The sequence below is a fragment of the Musca domestica genome, unplaced genomic scaffold (assembly GCF_030504385.1).
Source record: "Musca domestica strain aabys unplaced genomic scaffold, Musca_domestica.polishedcontigs.V.1.1 17, whole genome shotgun sequence".
In the NCBI taxonomy this organism is placed as follows: Eukaryota; Metazoa; Arthropoda; class Insecta; order Diptera; family Muscidae; genus Musca; species Musca domestica.
In genome coordinates this window covers 7,277,668-7,290,893 of record NW_026712230.1, presented here as the reverse complement: position 1 = coordinate 7,290,893, position 13,226 = coordinate 7,277,668, and the positions used below count along the sequence as shown (strand labels likewise).

Below are 13,226 nucleotides of genomic sequence, written 5' to 3'. Positions count from 1 at the left end.
CCATCGGTCGTTACCGTGATACTGGTAGCCCGACGTCAAGGAAGTGGACGGAAGAAAACAGCAACATCAGCGACTTAATCGAAACCCGCGACGCAGTGACCGAACATATAGCAATATTCCATTCAGCAAATATTGAAAAATGAGCTCGGGGTAGAGCTATTGAAATTCCATAAAGTGCAAGAACTTACACTTATTCTAAAATTTGATGCTATTTTGGACATTTTTTGATTTCATTCAATAAAATTAAAAAAAAAAATTAAAAATTTTGGCGTTTGGCTGTGTTGCAGTTTTTTTTTATCTCACCCTGTATTGGCTACATTCCGATGTAAACGTTCAAAATGCCGATACACTTGCCTCATACTTTTAGCTGTACGTTTGTATTCTACTCTGTGTGAATGGTAATGCATATCATGTATAATCCTCGTCTTAAACTTTACATAGTATGATCAGAATTAATCTAGTCCCTCGTCAAATTCTGTTCTAACATATTGGTTTTCGTCTTTTGAGACACCTTCATATATCGCTCGAACTAGGTGTTTAATATTTCTCTCTTCTCTTTAAGCCTCACCCATATAAACAGACACACACTTAGGTCAATATCCAGCCAAAACCACCACACAACACTTCCATTTTATTTAAAATATATATTGTAATTTCTCATTTAACCACAGCCACCATTACTGTTATAATAATTTTGCAATGCTTATTCCAGTTTGTTCCTTCTTAATATTTTTTATTCATATTTTATTGAATCTCCTCATGCTTTTTTTTTCAAAATGTACTAATCACATAAATGCTTTTAACTTGCAGGTGCAATACATTTGGCAGGACCTATTGCTAAAGTCTCCAAGGGTCTGTGCAAATTGGCTCTGGCACATTGTGGCCTTACATCCAAGGGTGTTAATCAAATGTCACATTCACTGTCGCTCAATCCAAGCATTCCAAATTCGTTGACACATTTAGATTTAAGTGGTAACAATCTTAAAGATGATATAACTGTAAGTCGATTCCCAAATGTGTTATTATTTATTGAAACTTAACAAAATTTATTTTATCATTTTTTTTCAGAATTTACACAATTTTTTAGCACAACCAAATGTTTTAGAATATTTAGATCTCTCTTCGACTGATATAATACTAGAGAATGTAAGTATCCGAATTTTTCGTAATAAATTCAAAAGTTTTTAATATTTCATATGGTTTTATATTTGTAGTTATTTGGTGCCCTCTTACGTGGTTGTGCGACGCATTTAGCTCATCTTAATGTCTCCCATAATTCGTTCAGCACAAAGAAAGGCAAAGAGATACCGCCATCGTTTAAGCAATTCTTCACCAGTACTTTAAGTTTAAAGCATTTAAATATTGCCGGTTGTAAATTGCCCATGGAAGCATTGAAGTAAGTATTTTCATTGGAGTTTTTTTTTCAATAGAAATTAAGAAGGATATCAAAAATTATATTGAAATTAGTGATATCTGAATTAAAAAAAAATATTTATTTTTTTCCCGGGACAGTCAGGTCTACCAACCGAAATATCCACAGTTCTACTCGGTCAAATTTTATCACTTCAGTCCAACCTATAAAGCGACAATCTGACCGCACACACATTTCGAAGGTCTTCGGAATGGCATTAAGTCTGAACTGGCATTAAGCTCCTCAAAACATAAAACGGTTCAGAGATTTCATTTGACGTTATTTGGTTGGAGGATGTGTGATCACCTCAACGGCAGTCGCTTTGTTTCATTGTTTTCAAAATAGATACCCAAGAAAGTTTTTAGTATGACAGCAAGACGAACGAAAAATTTTGAAAATTATACTGCAAGAATTCTAAAAATCTAATAAATTCGATTTGCTAAAGCTACCAAGAGACGCCTTGAGCAAAAAACAAAAGACATAGGAAGCTATGTCCAAATGCCTTGGATAACTATAACGGATTTCCTTATCTCAACTATTGCTAGCAGAAGACCTTTTTTTAAATTGCTACCGATGGTTTCAAAATGTCATCGAAAAACATGGCAAAACATGGACCTTACTTGCCGATTTTTAATTAATTTTTTTTCTCTATTTTTTACAGAAATTTACTACTCGGTTTGGCATGCAACGAGTCAACAGCTGGGCTGTATTTAGATTTAAGTGGCAATACATTGGGTGCCCAGGGTGCACATGTTTTAGAATCATGCATACATGGTGTTCGTGTTTTACAAAGTTTAAATATAAGTGACAATAGTGAGTATAGCAAATCAAGATTCTATGATTTGGTGCTCTTTATTACTCATGTTTGTCGTACACCTCTATTTTTCTAGATTTGGACGTCGAATTAGCTCCTGTTTTAACTTCTATTTCTAAGAATCCTTCTATACGCACATTGAATATGTGCCGTAGTTTAACTGGCATGAAATTGAAACATATTCCTACGGTAATGGAAGCTCTGGTCAATTTAATACAAAAAGATGATTTTCCATTGGCTGAATTGACTTTATCGGAAAATAAATTGAAAGTTGATATACACGATTTTATTAATGCTTTGGGCAGTAATCAAAGTCTACAAAAGTTGGGTAAGTTGTAAAGCGGGGATTATGTGTTACATCTTGATGTGTATTTTTTTCCTTCCTCAGATATATCGGGAAATTATATGGGTGATGTTGGTGCCCGCTTGCTGGCCAAAGCTTTACAAATCAACAATAAACTGCGCACCATATATTTGGATAAGAATAATATAACCCTGCAGGGTTACGCCGATATTGTCTATGCCTTGGAAAACAATTACAGCATGCGTTGCATACCATTTCCAGTATTCGATATTGCACCGCATCTAAAAAATCATCCGGAGAAAACGGATGCAATTATGCGCAAAATGCAAGAGCTACTGCAACGTAATGGCAGCGGTCTGAAACGCACCAATGGTCAAGGATTCCGTTTGCAACATGGCTTTTTACTCTCTTCCACACATCAGTTGGTCGACAAACTTGTGGCTGAGACACAGGACACAATGTCGATTGCCAAAAGTAGCAACGATTCGACATCATCATCATCGGCTGTACAACGTCTAATCGAAGATGCGGAAAATTGCAAGCAATTAATGCCAAAATTACAGGAAGCTGTTCGTTGTGAAACGCATCCGGTTGAAGTGAAATTAACCCGTGTCGCCAGTGATCTAAGCTATACCATACAAAACTATTTGGAAGAAACTCTGGAGACAATGATACGCACAGGTGTTGAACAATGCCCAAAAACGTTGGGCAATCAAACTGTGATTCAAGATTTACGCAAAGTGCTCAGTGAGCGTTTAACTATACCCGAAGGATTTCTACAGCAATGTCTTCTTAACAATGCCGGCAGTGAGATAATGAATAAAGTTAGGTAAGTGTTGGAAATGTTTTCGTTAATCTTAATAGGTGTAGTATGAGATTAGATCAAGTTGATGTATGATGCTCGTTTCCTTATAGAAAGAGAAGGACTGTTATAATATACTGGTCTTTCTATATTTATTGTATATAAGAATTGAAATTTAAAGAAGTCTTGGCATTGTTGTTGTTTTTATAAAAACAATTGTTATTTATTAGAGGAGAAAAATAGCTATGTTTACCAGGAGGGTAAAGCTGTACTTCGTAGTTTCGGAAAGAGCCGCCAATCCTCATCAGTTAGCTTGGTTTTTGCCTGGGGCTATTCTCCCCAGAAATTATTTACAAATGACTCGTTGGCAAAAATGTTCTCGTATCTAAGTAACGATAGTAATCTCAATAGAAGAGGGAATAAAGAATTAAGTAAAACTACAAATGTTTTGACATTAATCCGAATTTAAATGATAACGCAGCCTCGACGAAGACTGACTATTTAATATACAACAAAATGCAATTTATTTAGGTTCAAGTGTCTATGAGTTTAGTTTAAGACGGGTGGAGATTAATTTGTTTAGTATTTGTTTGGTTTGTGTCAGGAGTTGTATGAAGTTTGCCACTTTAAATGTTCAAAGTATATCTATACAGGGTGAGATAAAAAAAACTGCAACCAAATTCAGACTGCTGTCATTTCTAAGCCACTCGTCCGACAGCTGTTAAAATTATTCCAGTGACATCTCATTTTATTGTTTACAAGCGCACAAAATCATTTTGGTGAGAATTTTCCAGAAAAACAGTTATTTTTTGAGTAGTCATGTATAGGAGTTCTTGGAATCATCAATCAATTGTTAATTTTATTCATTTTTTGTTAATTTGTTTTAGTGTTTAATTTTAAGTAATTCTTTTAGGATTAAGGATATCATAATTAATTTAGAGTAGTCATGTATAGAAGTTTTTTGAACCGTCCATGGCCCTGTCGGCTAGGTTTCTGTACAAATTGAAAATAAATAAATAAAAAATAAATAAAGTAATTCACACTGTCACTGTGATTTCTTTATATTGGTTGGAAAACCACAAGTGGCTATCGTTGGAGCACTCTAGCATTTAAATCTGAAGAAATCTTTTGTGCCTCGTACCATAGTGTAGCCCGACGTCAAGGAAGTGGACGGAAGAAAACAACGATGAGAAAACATTCGTTGTCCAGCAGTTTGTAAACAAACAAACTGATCGTGTTTACTTGCTAAGAGGTCAGCTGAAAATGTGCACCTTCGTTGGCCACCAGAACTCAAGTGCCGGCCATGGTGATGGTGTGGGCCGCCATAACAGCCGATGGTCGCTCTCCGCTCGTATTAATCGATCGCGAAAATATTCTGGAGGGTGTATTAAAGCCTTGGGCACGCAAACATTTTTGCCGCAGACCTTGGATATTTCAACAGGATTCAGCACCATCGCACTCAGTTCGCGCCACCCAAGAATGGTTACAAAATGAGGTTCCTCAAGTTCACAATGTCCACCAAAATCTCCGGATAGCAATCCGTTGAACTATTGTGTCCGAAGCATTGTGGAAAACAAGGTTGGCACTAACAAATACCAAAGTGTCGATCACCTCAAGCAAGCGCTTCGCCGGAAATGGGCTAAAATACCGCAGAGCAACATTCGGGCAGCGTATGACGGTTTCATTGGCCGTTTGAAGGCCATAATTCGTGCCAAAGGTGACAAATTCGAACAAATCGAAACTTATTATAAAATTTTATTTTTAATAAAATTAAAAATTATGGCGTTTAACATTTTTGCTATAGTAATTATGGACACCTTTTTTACAGGGGACTATCTGACGGGAACTACTTTAGTGTTAGTGGAAACCACCTATAATTTTCATATCTATTTCATATTTCCATAGTTGAATCATGTGCCAAACGTGGTAGATGATGGGAATATTTTTCAGAGTTTGTATTAAGGGGTACCCATATAATGAGCTTCAAAAGGGAGCGGCAGACCTCCACATTGTATATGAGTAGTTCACCTTGCACAAGGATGTCACTGGAAATATTAACAAATAAATTGTAGCGCCTCAAGTAGTTAGCAGTACCTTGTTGCGTTCATATCAATCTCAGCACCTTATTTTTTATGACCCTGTTAAATATGTATGTACATACATATGTATTAACATCTCTCTAGAATCGAACTTTGTAACAGATAATTTCAATGAAATACGCTACTTAGATAATTTCAAAAGCAAATATTTGTGGTATCTAATTGCAAAAAAGCACACACACTTATTTGTATATTTGACAGCTCTCTTCACAGTTTCTTTTGCTCTCATTCATTGTAGCAGCAAATCTTGTTTATCAAGAGCAATTAAAACAACAACAAAAAACAGAAACATTTGTTTTGGTTTTGAATTGCTTTTGCGGTTTTGTCTAATTGTTCAATTCACACTGCGATGCAAAAAGATAACGATGAATCATATTTTGAGATTCGCGCATATGATAAAATTTTGTTAGATGTGATAAAGGGTATATTCCTTTTATCCAAACACTTGTAACCGATTGAAGTTTTTGTTTAAAATATAAACGTCCGGTAAAAACGGACAGGCCGAAACGATCGCAGATTTCATGGATGTTACGTCCTATAGAAAGTTCCATATGAAATCATGGATATTACGTCTTACATAACATCTTAATTTTCACTAGAATATAATCGCATCATCCAGATGTTGTAATTGTAGTTCAAAGTACAGCAAATGCATATTTTACAAAATCCGATGTAGATTTCTTATATATTTCAAATATCTACCACCACAAATTTTACAAAAGCTATTTAAATCGAGTATACTACGTCTCCTTGAGGAGTTCGTTTCGGAAAACCTTTAATGTTTTTTTGTTTCCAATGAAAAAGAAAACCTGATTAAAAGTTGTAAAATGGACTAAAGCTATATAACAAAAACAAGAGCTACTAGAGATGCTATATACTACGATTACAGATTTCTTTTCTTCAGAAACCCATATAGAAATTTAATTTTGAATATGTTTCCTTTTGCCACCATCTTAAAAAATGGAATTTTTTTATTTAAAAAATTACATTTAAAAATAACGATCAAAAATGCTAACAAGTAATTGTAATGTCTAAGAGGAGAGTTTGGTGAACATTTGGGACCGGTCAGTTGGGCGCCTAGATCATGCGATTTAAAACCTTTAGACAATATTTGCTGTGCTATGTTAAAGCTCATATCTATACAGACGAAGCCGCTTCAATCGTGCGATATAACGCTTGTAGACAATTTCTTGTGGGGCTATTTCTAAGCTCATGTTTGTACCACTTCATGCTACTTCAATTGACGCATTGGGAGGCTACATTGAAGCATTTAATCGTGAGTGAATATAATAGTACTAAGAATGAATTGACCAAAGAAAGAAAGAAACCGTCAGATATATTGAGATACAGAGATGGACATAATGCATTATATTTTTAGTGCACTAACAACTTCACTACCACTACTCAATTAGTGGTAGTGAAATTTTTATTTCGCTACTACTAAACGGTTAACAATTTCACTAAATTTGTGCTTAAGCAATTTTTATGAACTACTAGCTGAACCCTGTAAGCTTCGATACCCCTTTTGCTTTTATATGTATTCAAAATTTTATATATAAATATTTTGCGTTTTTTTAATAAAAATAAAACAAATTCAAGAATTTAAAAAATGTATTTGTTCTAATGGTTTAGGAAATACAATTTTCTTTCCCTCAGGAGAGTAAACAAAAAAAATCGATAGGTCACGTGGACATGCTAAAATTTAGTCCGCATGCGGAAGTTTTTGTCTTTGGGACTTATTAATTGTCGTAGCAAATGTCAACGTCAAGTTTAACGACATTGGTTTAGCTATTGGAGGGATTCTAGGTAACAATACATTTCAACTTACACACTTCCCCGTAATAATCATAGCCTCAATTAACTTGTTGTGTAGTTTTTTACTGTTAGCCTAGTTAGCCAAATTCTGTCACACATTCCAAACTTCATTGAAATTTGACAAACATAGCGTGTTTGATGCATCAAATACACGTAATCAGGCGAAAAATTTATATAGGAACTGTATCCAAATCAGTACCGATTTCAATAAAATTTTACAAATTTATTTCCAGATTTCTTTGAAAGTGAAAAAGTATAAAATATAATGAAATATAATGCATCAGATACATGAAAACAACGGAATATATATATGGGAGCTGTATCCAAATTCAAACCGATTTCAATATAATTTGGCAAATGTATGTTCGTTTTAAATTCCGTTACGCATTCCAAATTTCATTGAGATAAGAGATACATAGTGTGTTTGGTGCATTAAATACATGAAATCGGCCGGAAATGTATATGGGAGCTACATTCAAATCTGAACCTATTTCAATATAATTTGGCAAATAGTTTTTTATATAAATTTTAACACCCATTTCAAATTTCGTTAAAATTACATATACACAGCGTGATTGATGCATCAAATACATGAAATCGAGCTATATCCAAATCTGAACCGATCTCAAAATAATTTGGCAAATTCAGTTACACATTCCAAATTTGGAGACTGTGTCTGTAATCAATTAATAGATATAATCTAAATTTTTTGGAGGTACCTTCGATTCTGATACTATATTTCCAGTTCCAAGTGGAATTTTAAATATTTATGTAGGCTATGTTACTTTCAGGCGATGTTGTGTATAATTGGAAATTTTCACGAAAATCTATTCAGCGGCTTTCGAGGGCATAAATTACCAATAAACAATCAAACATACAAACATTTTCTTTTTTTATAGATATAGGTTTAATATATACTTTCAGGATTGAAGCTGATAAAATATTTATATAGTATGTTACTATTAAGCACACATATTATTTTGTAGAGAGGGGTATCAGATGTCGACTTTGCATAACATCAAAAATATAACTAGCATTTCCTACACTCCACTACTTTCCGAAAGATAATATGGCCCCAATGACAAGCAATCCCACAAAAATTTATTAAATCATCGATAGCGGCAAATACAATCTCCCCAAAAATGTTGTCAAAACTTATTTTTGGTGTTGGCGTTTTCACTGCGATTTGTTTTTGTTTGTATTGTCTCTTCTTTTCGACGCGCTATTGACTCTACCCTATTGTTAATATTTTGGCCAATTTGGCGTAAGACGATGGGTCGATCTATACAATTCTATTAAATCCATATGTATGAACAAACAGACGAGTATACGAGGAGATACGCACATTCACATAAAGAGCTCTCTTCGTGGTGTATATGTGAGTAGTGGGTATCTGAATTGGTGTTCAAGTTGAAAAGACTCTAATTGATAAGATTAATGGCAAAAACAGTAGAAGCAAATAGCAACAACAACTAGAAATGAAACGATGAAATTTGTGCCTTATTCTGTATTGTATTGCAATAAAATTGGCAGAGAGAGAGTGAGTGAGAGCTGTCAAATTACAGTCGATTTGACAAAATCGAATGTGCTAAGGGAAAAATTTATTTAACTAAGTCTTCCTCAGTTTTCATTCGTCCAACAATAGATAACATGTATAACATGATGCATAGGCCGTAAAGGTCTGGTAAAAGGTCTTCAGTAAAATTTATTTAACTAGGTCTTCATCAATGGAGAAAGAGATCTTTTAATTTATTTTCTATGTTTTGTGGTTTTTTATAAAAGACATATAAAAATCAACTGTAGAAGGTGCAGTCTTCAGTCTTTAGAAAATATGTGCACCTTTTTTGCCTCTGAAGGAAGGGCACCTCTTGAAAGACATATATAGAAAGGCATGTTGAAGACCTTCTTTTTAGAAAACCCTACCTTTCCTCAAACCCTAAATTTTAATAAGTATTGTAAACGAAATTCTATCCATAGAGCCACTCTACGGAAGATTTTCTATATCCAGAAGAGCTGTGTAAAATCTTCGGACCTCCTGCGGAAGACCTCTTTTTCAATACATGGTGCAGACCTTTGCCGTATTTTGGAATGCACTGTTAATTTTTTCTTAGCTTAAAAAATTGTGCATTAAATGAAAATAAATACAAACAAAATAAAAAACCAAAACAAAACAAATACAGAGACTGACTGTGGCGCGTTGGACCCATACTCAGAAAACAAAAAAACTAAAATACCGACTTGCCGACAGAGTGACTGGCTAGCTGCCTTTTTTGTCACTGGCGTGCGGAGTGTGGCTGTGCATATTTGAGAATCGAAACGCACAAATACGGTACGGCAGTTTTCGTTCGTCTGGCGCATTATTCATTGCGATGTTGTTTTAAAATATTCTTTCTGGCGCTGCACAATCAGTTAGTTAGCTGTCATATGGCAAACCTTTAATGGTCATCAATTAAGTGTTTAAATACAAATTTATTAAAAATAATAACAAATAAAAAACAAATCGGAAATAATTGAAAATCCAAAAAAAAAACAAAACGAAACCCCTTTAAGATGGGTCGTGTCAGTGATGCATTTTGTTGTTGTTTTCGTGTACCCCCTTCGACTTCGTATGAAATTGCACCCGAATGTGATGATGATTTTGTGATTTTAAAATCGAAAAAATCCAATAACAACGATTTGCATGAACATCTCATCGATACGCATCTGCAGCAAACGACAACGTCACAAATACAAATTGTCAAACGGCAAGATCAACGTTCCAAAGACCTACCGCCGCCACCACATATACCGCAAGTAGACAATGAAGAAGCTGAATTGTTAAAAAACAACAAGTAAGACATCGCACTACCACTACCGCGACCCCAACCCAGCTGCATTAATTTGTTTTGTTATTGAAATTTCGAAATGGCATCTACTATTATTCTGCAATTCAGCTTATTTGTTTTTTTTTTTTTTTTTTTGCATTACAATTTGAGAGATTGGCAAAAAACAGAACTTTGATATTGACATTGACTTGGCGCTACAGATTGAATGTTCTATGTTCTCTAGATATTACGTATATTAGGTTGGAGTGTAAATATCAATGAAAATGGTTTATTTTGAGTATCATTAGAAAGGAGTGGAAACAGACAGACACACCCCGATAAATACATTTTTTATGTTTAGGAAGTTATCAAAAACCAATTCACCATCGGTATTTGTAAACTCCTTGTTTTTTCATTTTTTGTTTTAGAAACACAATCAAGAAGATAAGAATATTTTTGGAAGGCCAATCTAAACTTTATACGTTGATTATAAATTACTTTTGGAAGCGCTATTAGAGGTATCCAGTTGGATTTTAAGAATAATTTTGAATAGTTTTACCCTACAAAATATTTAGATCGAGATCGGAACATTCTTTTTGTTACCTCCTCCTCAAAGCGTCAAAGTTTTGAATAACCAAAACAATTATAAAATCCGAAATAAGCACCCGGTTCTATTCATATTTCACACATCCCATTACTTTTAACAAACCCGAAGTCTGCTGTGAAGATGAGATATATCGGTCCACTCCTTCTGCTCATCGCGCGTGCCATGTTTTCAGTGACGAAGCTCAATGGGTACGTAAATAAGCAGAATTGTCGTTTTTGGTGAGAAGGTCAGCCAGAAGCATTGCAAACGCTTCAAAAAAAAAGACACTCATACACACCGTCTCTGCAATTTTTTGAGGTAGAATGCAATCGGTAAAATTTATAATTTGTTTATGAATTTATCCGATACAGTATGGAGTTGTGGTTATTCGAAGCCAGTCTCTGCAATGTATCCAGAAAAAGTCACAGATTGGTGCCGTTCATAGGCTGGTTGCATCATTGGACCGTACTTCTGCACGGATGCTAAGAATCATAATGTAACAGGGAATAGTGAGCTCTACCGTATTATTATATTTCATTTGAACATTTTTTTTTTTGCTTGGGGTAATGCAGGGGGAATGCAGTCGTCATTACTTTTGGGAAACTGCTAATGTAGAGTGTTGTCATTACTGGTAATGGTGAAAATGGCATATGAGCGTATCAAATTTTTGCGAAGACCGGGAGGTCGCCCCTCAATCGGAAGGGTTTCGAAAGTGAGGCATAAGAACGTTCTATAAAAAATTGCGAGGAAGATTTATGATAATTGTAGACGTAGATTCTGTTGAATATTTTTGACATATTTTTATAAGAACTATCGAGCCATAACCATATTTTTAGAAGTGTCATCAGCCCATTTAAATATACCTTTTTTGGAGCTATAAGCATATATTTTTTAAGAAAAACCAAAAATATTTTTGTATATATGTTTGTAACATGTGACAAGAAACGAAATGGACCTATAGTTTTTATAGTTCATAGAATCCAGGGCTACAAACCATTTCTTATACCCTCCACCTTGGAATGGGAGGTATATTGTATACCCGTATATATATTCATAATCAGCATGCAATTCTAAGTCGATTTAACAATGTCCGTCTGTTGAAATCACGATACAGCCCATATTATATGACGTAAAATTTGGCAGAATAATTAATATTGTGTCCAAGATGGTTGGTATTGAAAATATATCGGTATAGTTTCGTTTTGGTATAGTTTCCATATAACGGTACCTCCCGACATTTGGTATTTTTATGATTTTTGCCACATTTTCAACGGATTTATTTAAAAATTTTGGTCATAGTGGGTTCTACCTGCGGCGGCGAAACATTTTATGTGCAGGTCCACGATTTTGTAAAGCCCCCATATTACGGTACCTCCCGATATTCGGTATTTTGATGATTTTTGCCATATTTTCCCACGTATTTGTCTAAAAATTGTTATTTGTGGGTCATAATAGGTTCTAGCTCATGTGGCGAAACATTGTATGTATAGGTCCATGTTTTGGTATATCCCCCATATAACGGTACCTCCCGATATTCGGTATTTTGATTATTTTTGTTGCATTTTTTCAGGGATTTGTATAAAAATGGTATTTGTAGTTCATAATGGTGGCTCCGGTGGCAGAACACTAAATATTTAGTTCCTATAGCGATCATATAACGTTAAACACCGATATTCGGTATTTTGATAATACTAGTCATATTTGTACACCAAATTGGTCCAAATTTGGTAAATAAGACTCGCAATATATGACAATCCTTGAAACATAAAATTGTCGATAGAGTTTCGCGCTTTTAAATGGCCCCATATAACGGCCTGGCCCACTTTATGGTTTTTTGAAAAATTTAACAGCATTATCCAATTCTTACTGGTGTTTGTACTTTTTACCGGAGCACATTTGAATTCAGTTACTTTTATATATTTTTTTAAAGTTTGCCCGTCCCAACTTAATGTTTTGTTTGTTTTTTGTGGTTGGTTCGGTTTAGTGCTTTACACAAGCTTTGAACCGTTGTTCGGTTTTTGAAATGGTTGTTCAAACGGCTCGAACCGTAGTTCTGGTTCGTTTCGGTCCAATGTTAATTGTAAACACAGCTTAACCAGAAATGTTGTTCAACTTTCAAGAAACTAGGAAATATACCACTCTACTAGAGTCTTACAGTGTCAAATAGACTTTGAAGTCATGCAACAATTGATTTTGTTTATATTATAATTTTTCACAATTTTTTTAATTGCGGAAAACTCGCATAACTTTTCTTGAATGGAGAGGTTATTCCAAAAATTTGAACCCATGGTAGAAAACTATTGGCCATTTCCGGTGAAAATATAATTATTTTGATAAATGAATTTGAAACAATTTTAAATTGTTTTCTTTGTTTTTCATTTTGACATAGTAGGTGCACCAAAAGAAAAAAGTGTATTTAGGAGGTAGCTTTACTCGACCTCCTGTAATTGTGCTATGGTTGTAAATACGCACACAAACTGCTTGTTAAAATTCACTTCGAAACAGCTGCTAATGTAGCCTCTCAACAAATTTTAATATATTCATAGCAAAAACATATTTATTTATATGAAATTAATAGTATGTTATAAGAA

The 13,226-nt window shown here is 34.4% G+C and overlaps 1 protein-coding gene across 12 annotated transcripts in view; it reads left to right on the top strand.

Moving 5' to 3' along the window:
- The window catches only part of LOC131801614 (F-actin-uncapping protein LRRC16A-like), a 137,688-nt gene that overhangs the window by 106,651 nt on the left and 17,811 nt on the right, over positions 1 to 13,226 (top strand). For all 12 annotated transcript variants that reach the window (XR_009341879.1, XM_059120444.1, XM_059120441.1 and 9 more), the window contains 6 exons: positions 811 to 998; positions 1,069 to 1,146; positions 1,215 to 1,396; positions 2,073 to 2,224; positions 2,302 to 2,553; positions 2,614 to 3,358. Coding sequence is in view for 11 of the 12 variants with exons in the window: in XM_059120444.1 (XP_058976427.1) it covers positions 811 to 998; positions 1,069 to 1,146; positions 1,215 to 1,396; positions 2,073 to 2,224; positions 2,302 to 2,553; positions 2,614 to 3,358 (1,597 nt within the window). In the remaining variant the exon portion in view is untranslated. The remainder of the gene's footprint in view (positions 1 to 810; positions 999 to 1,068; positions 1,147 to 1,214; positions 1,397 to 2,072; positions 2,225 to 2,301; positions 2,554 to 2,613; positions 3,359 to 13,226) is intronic.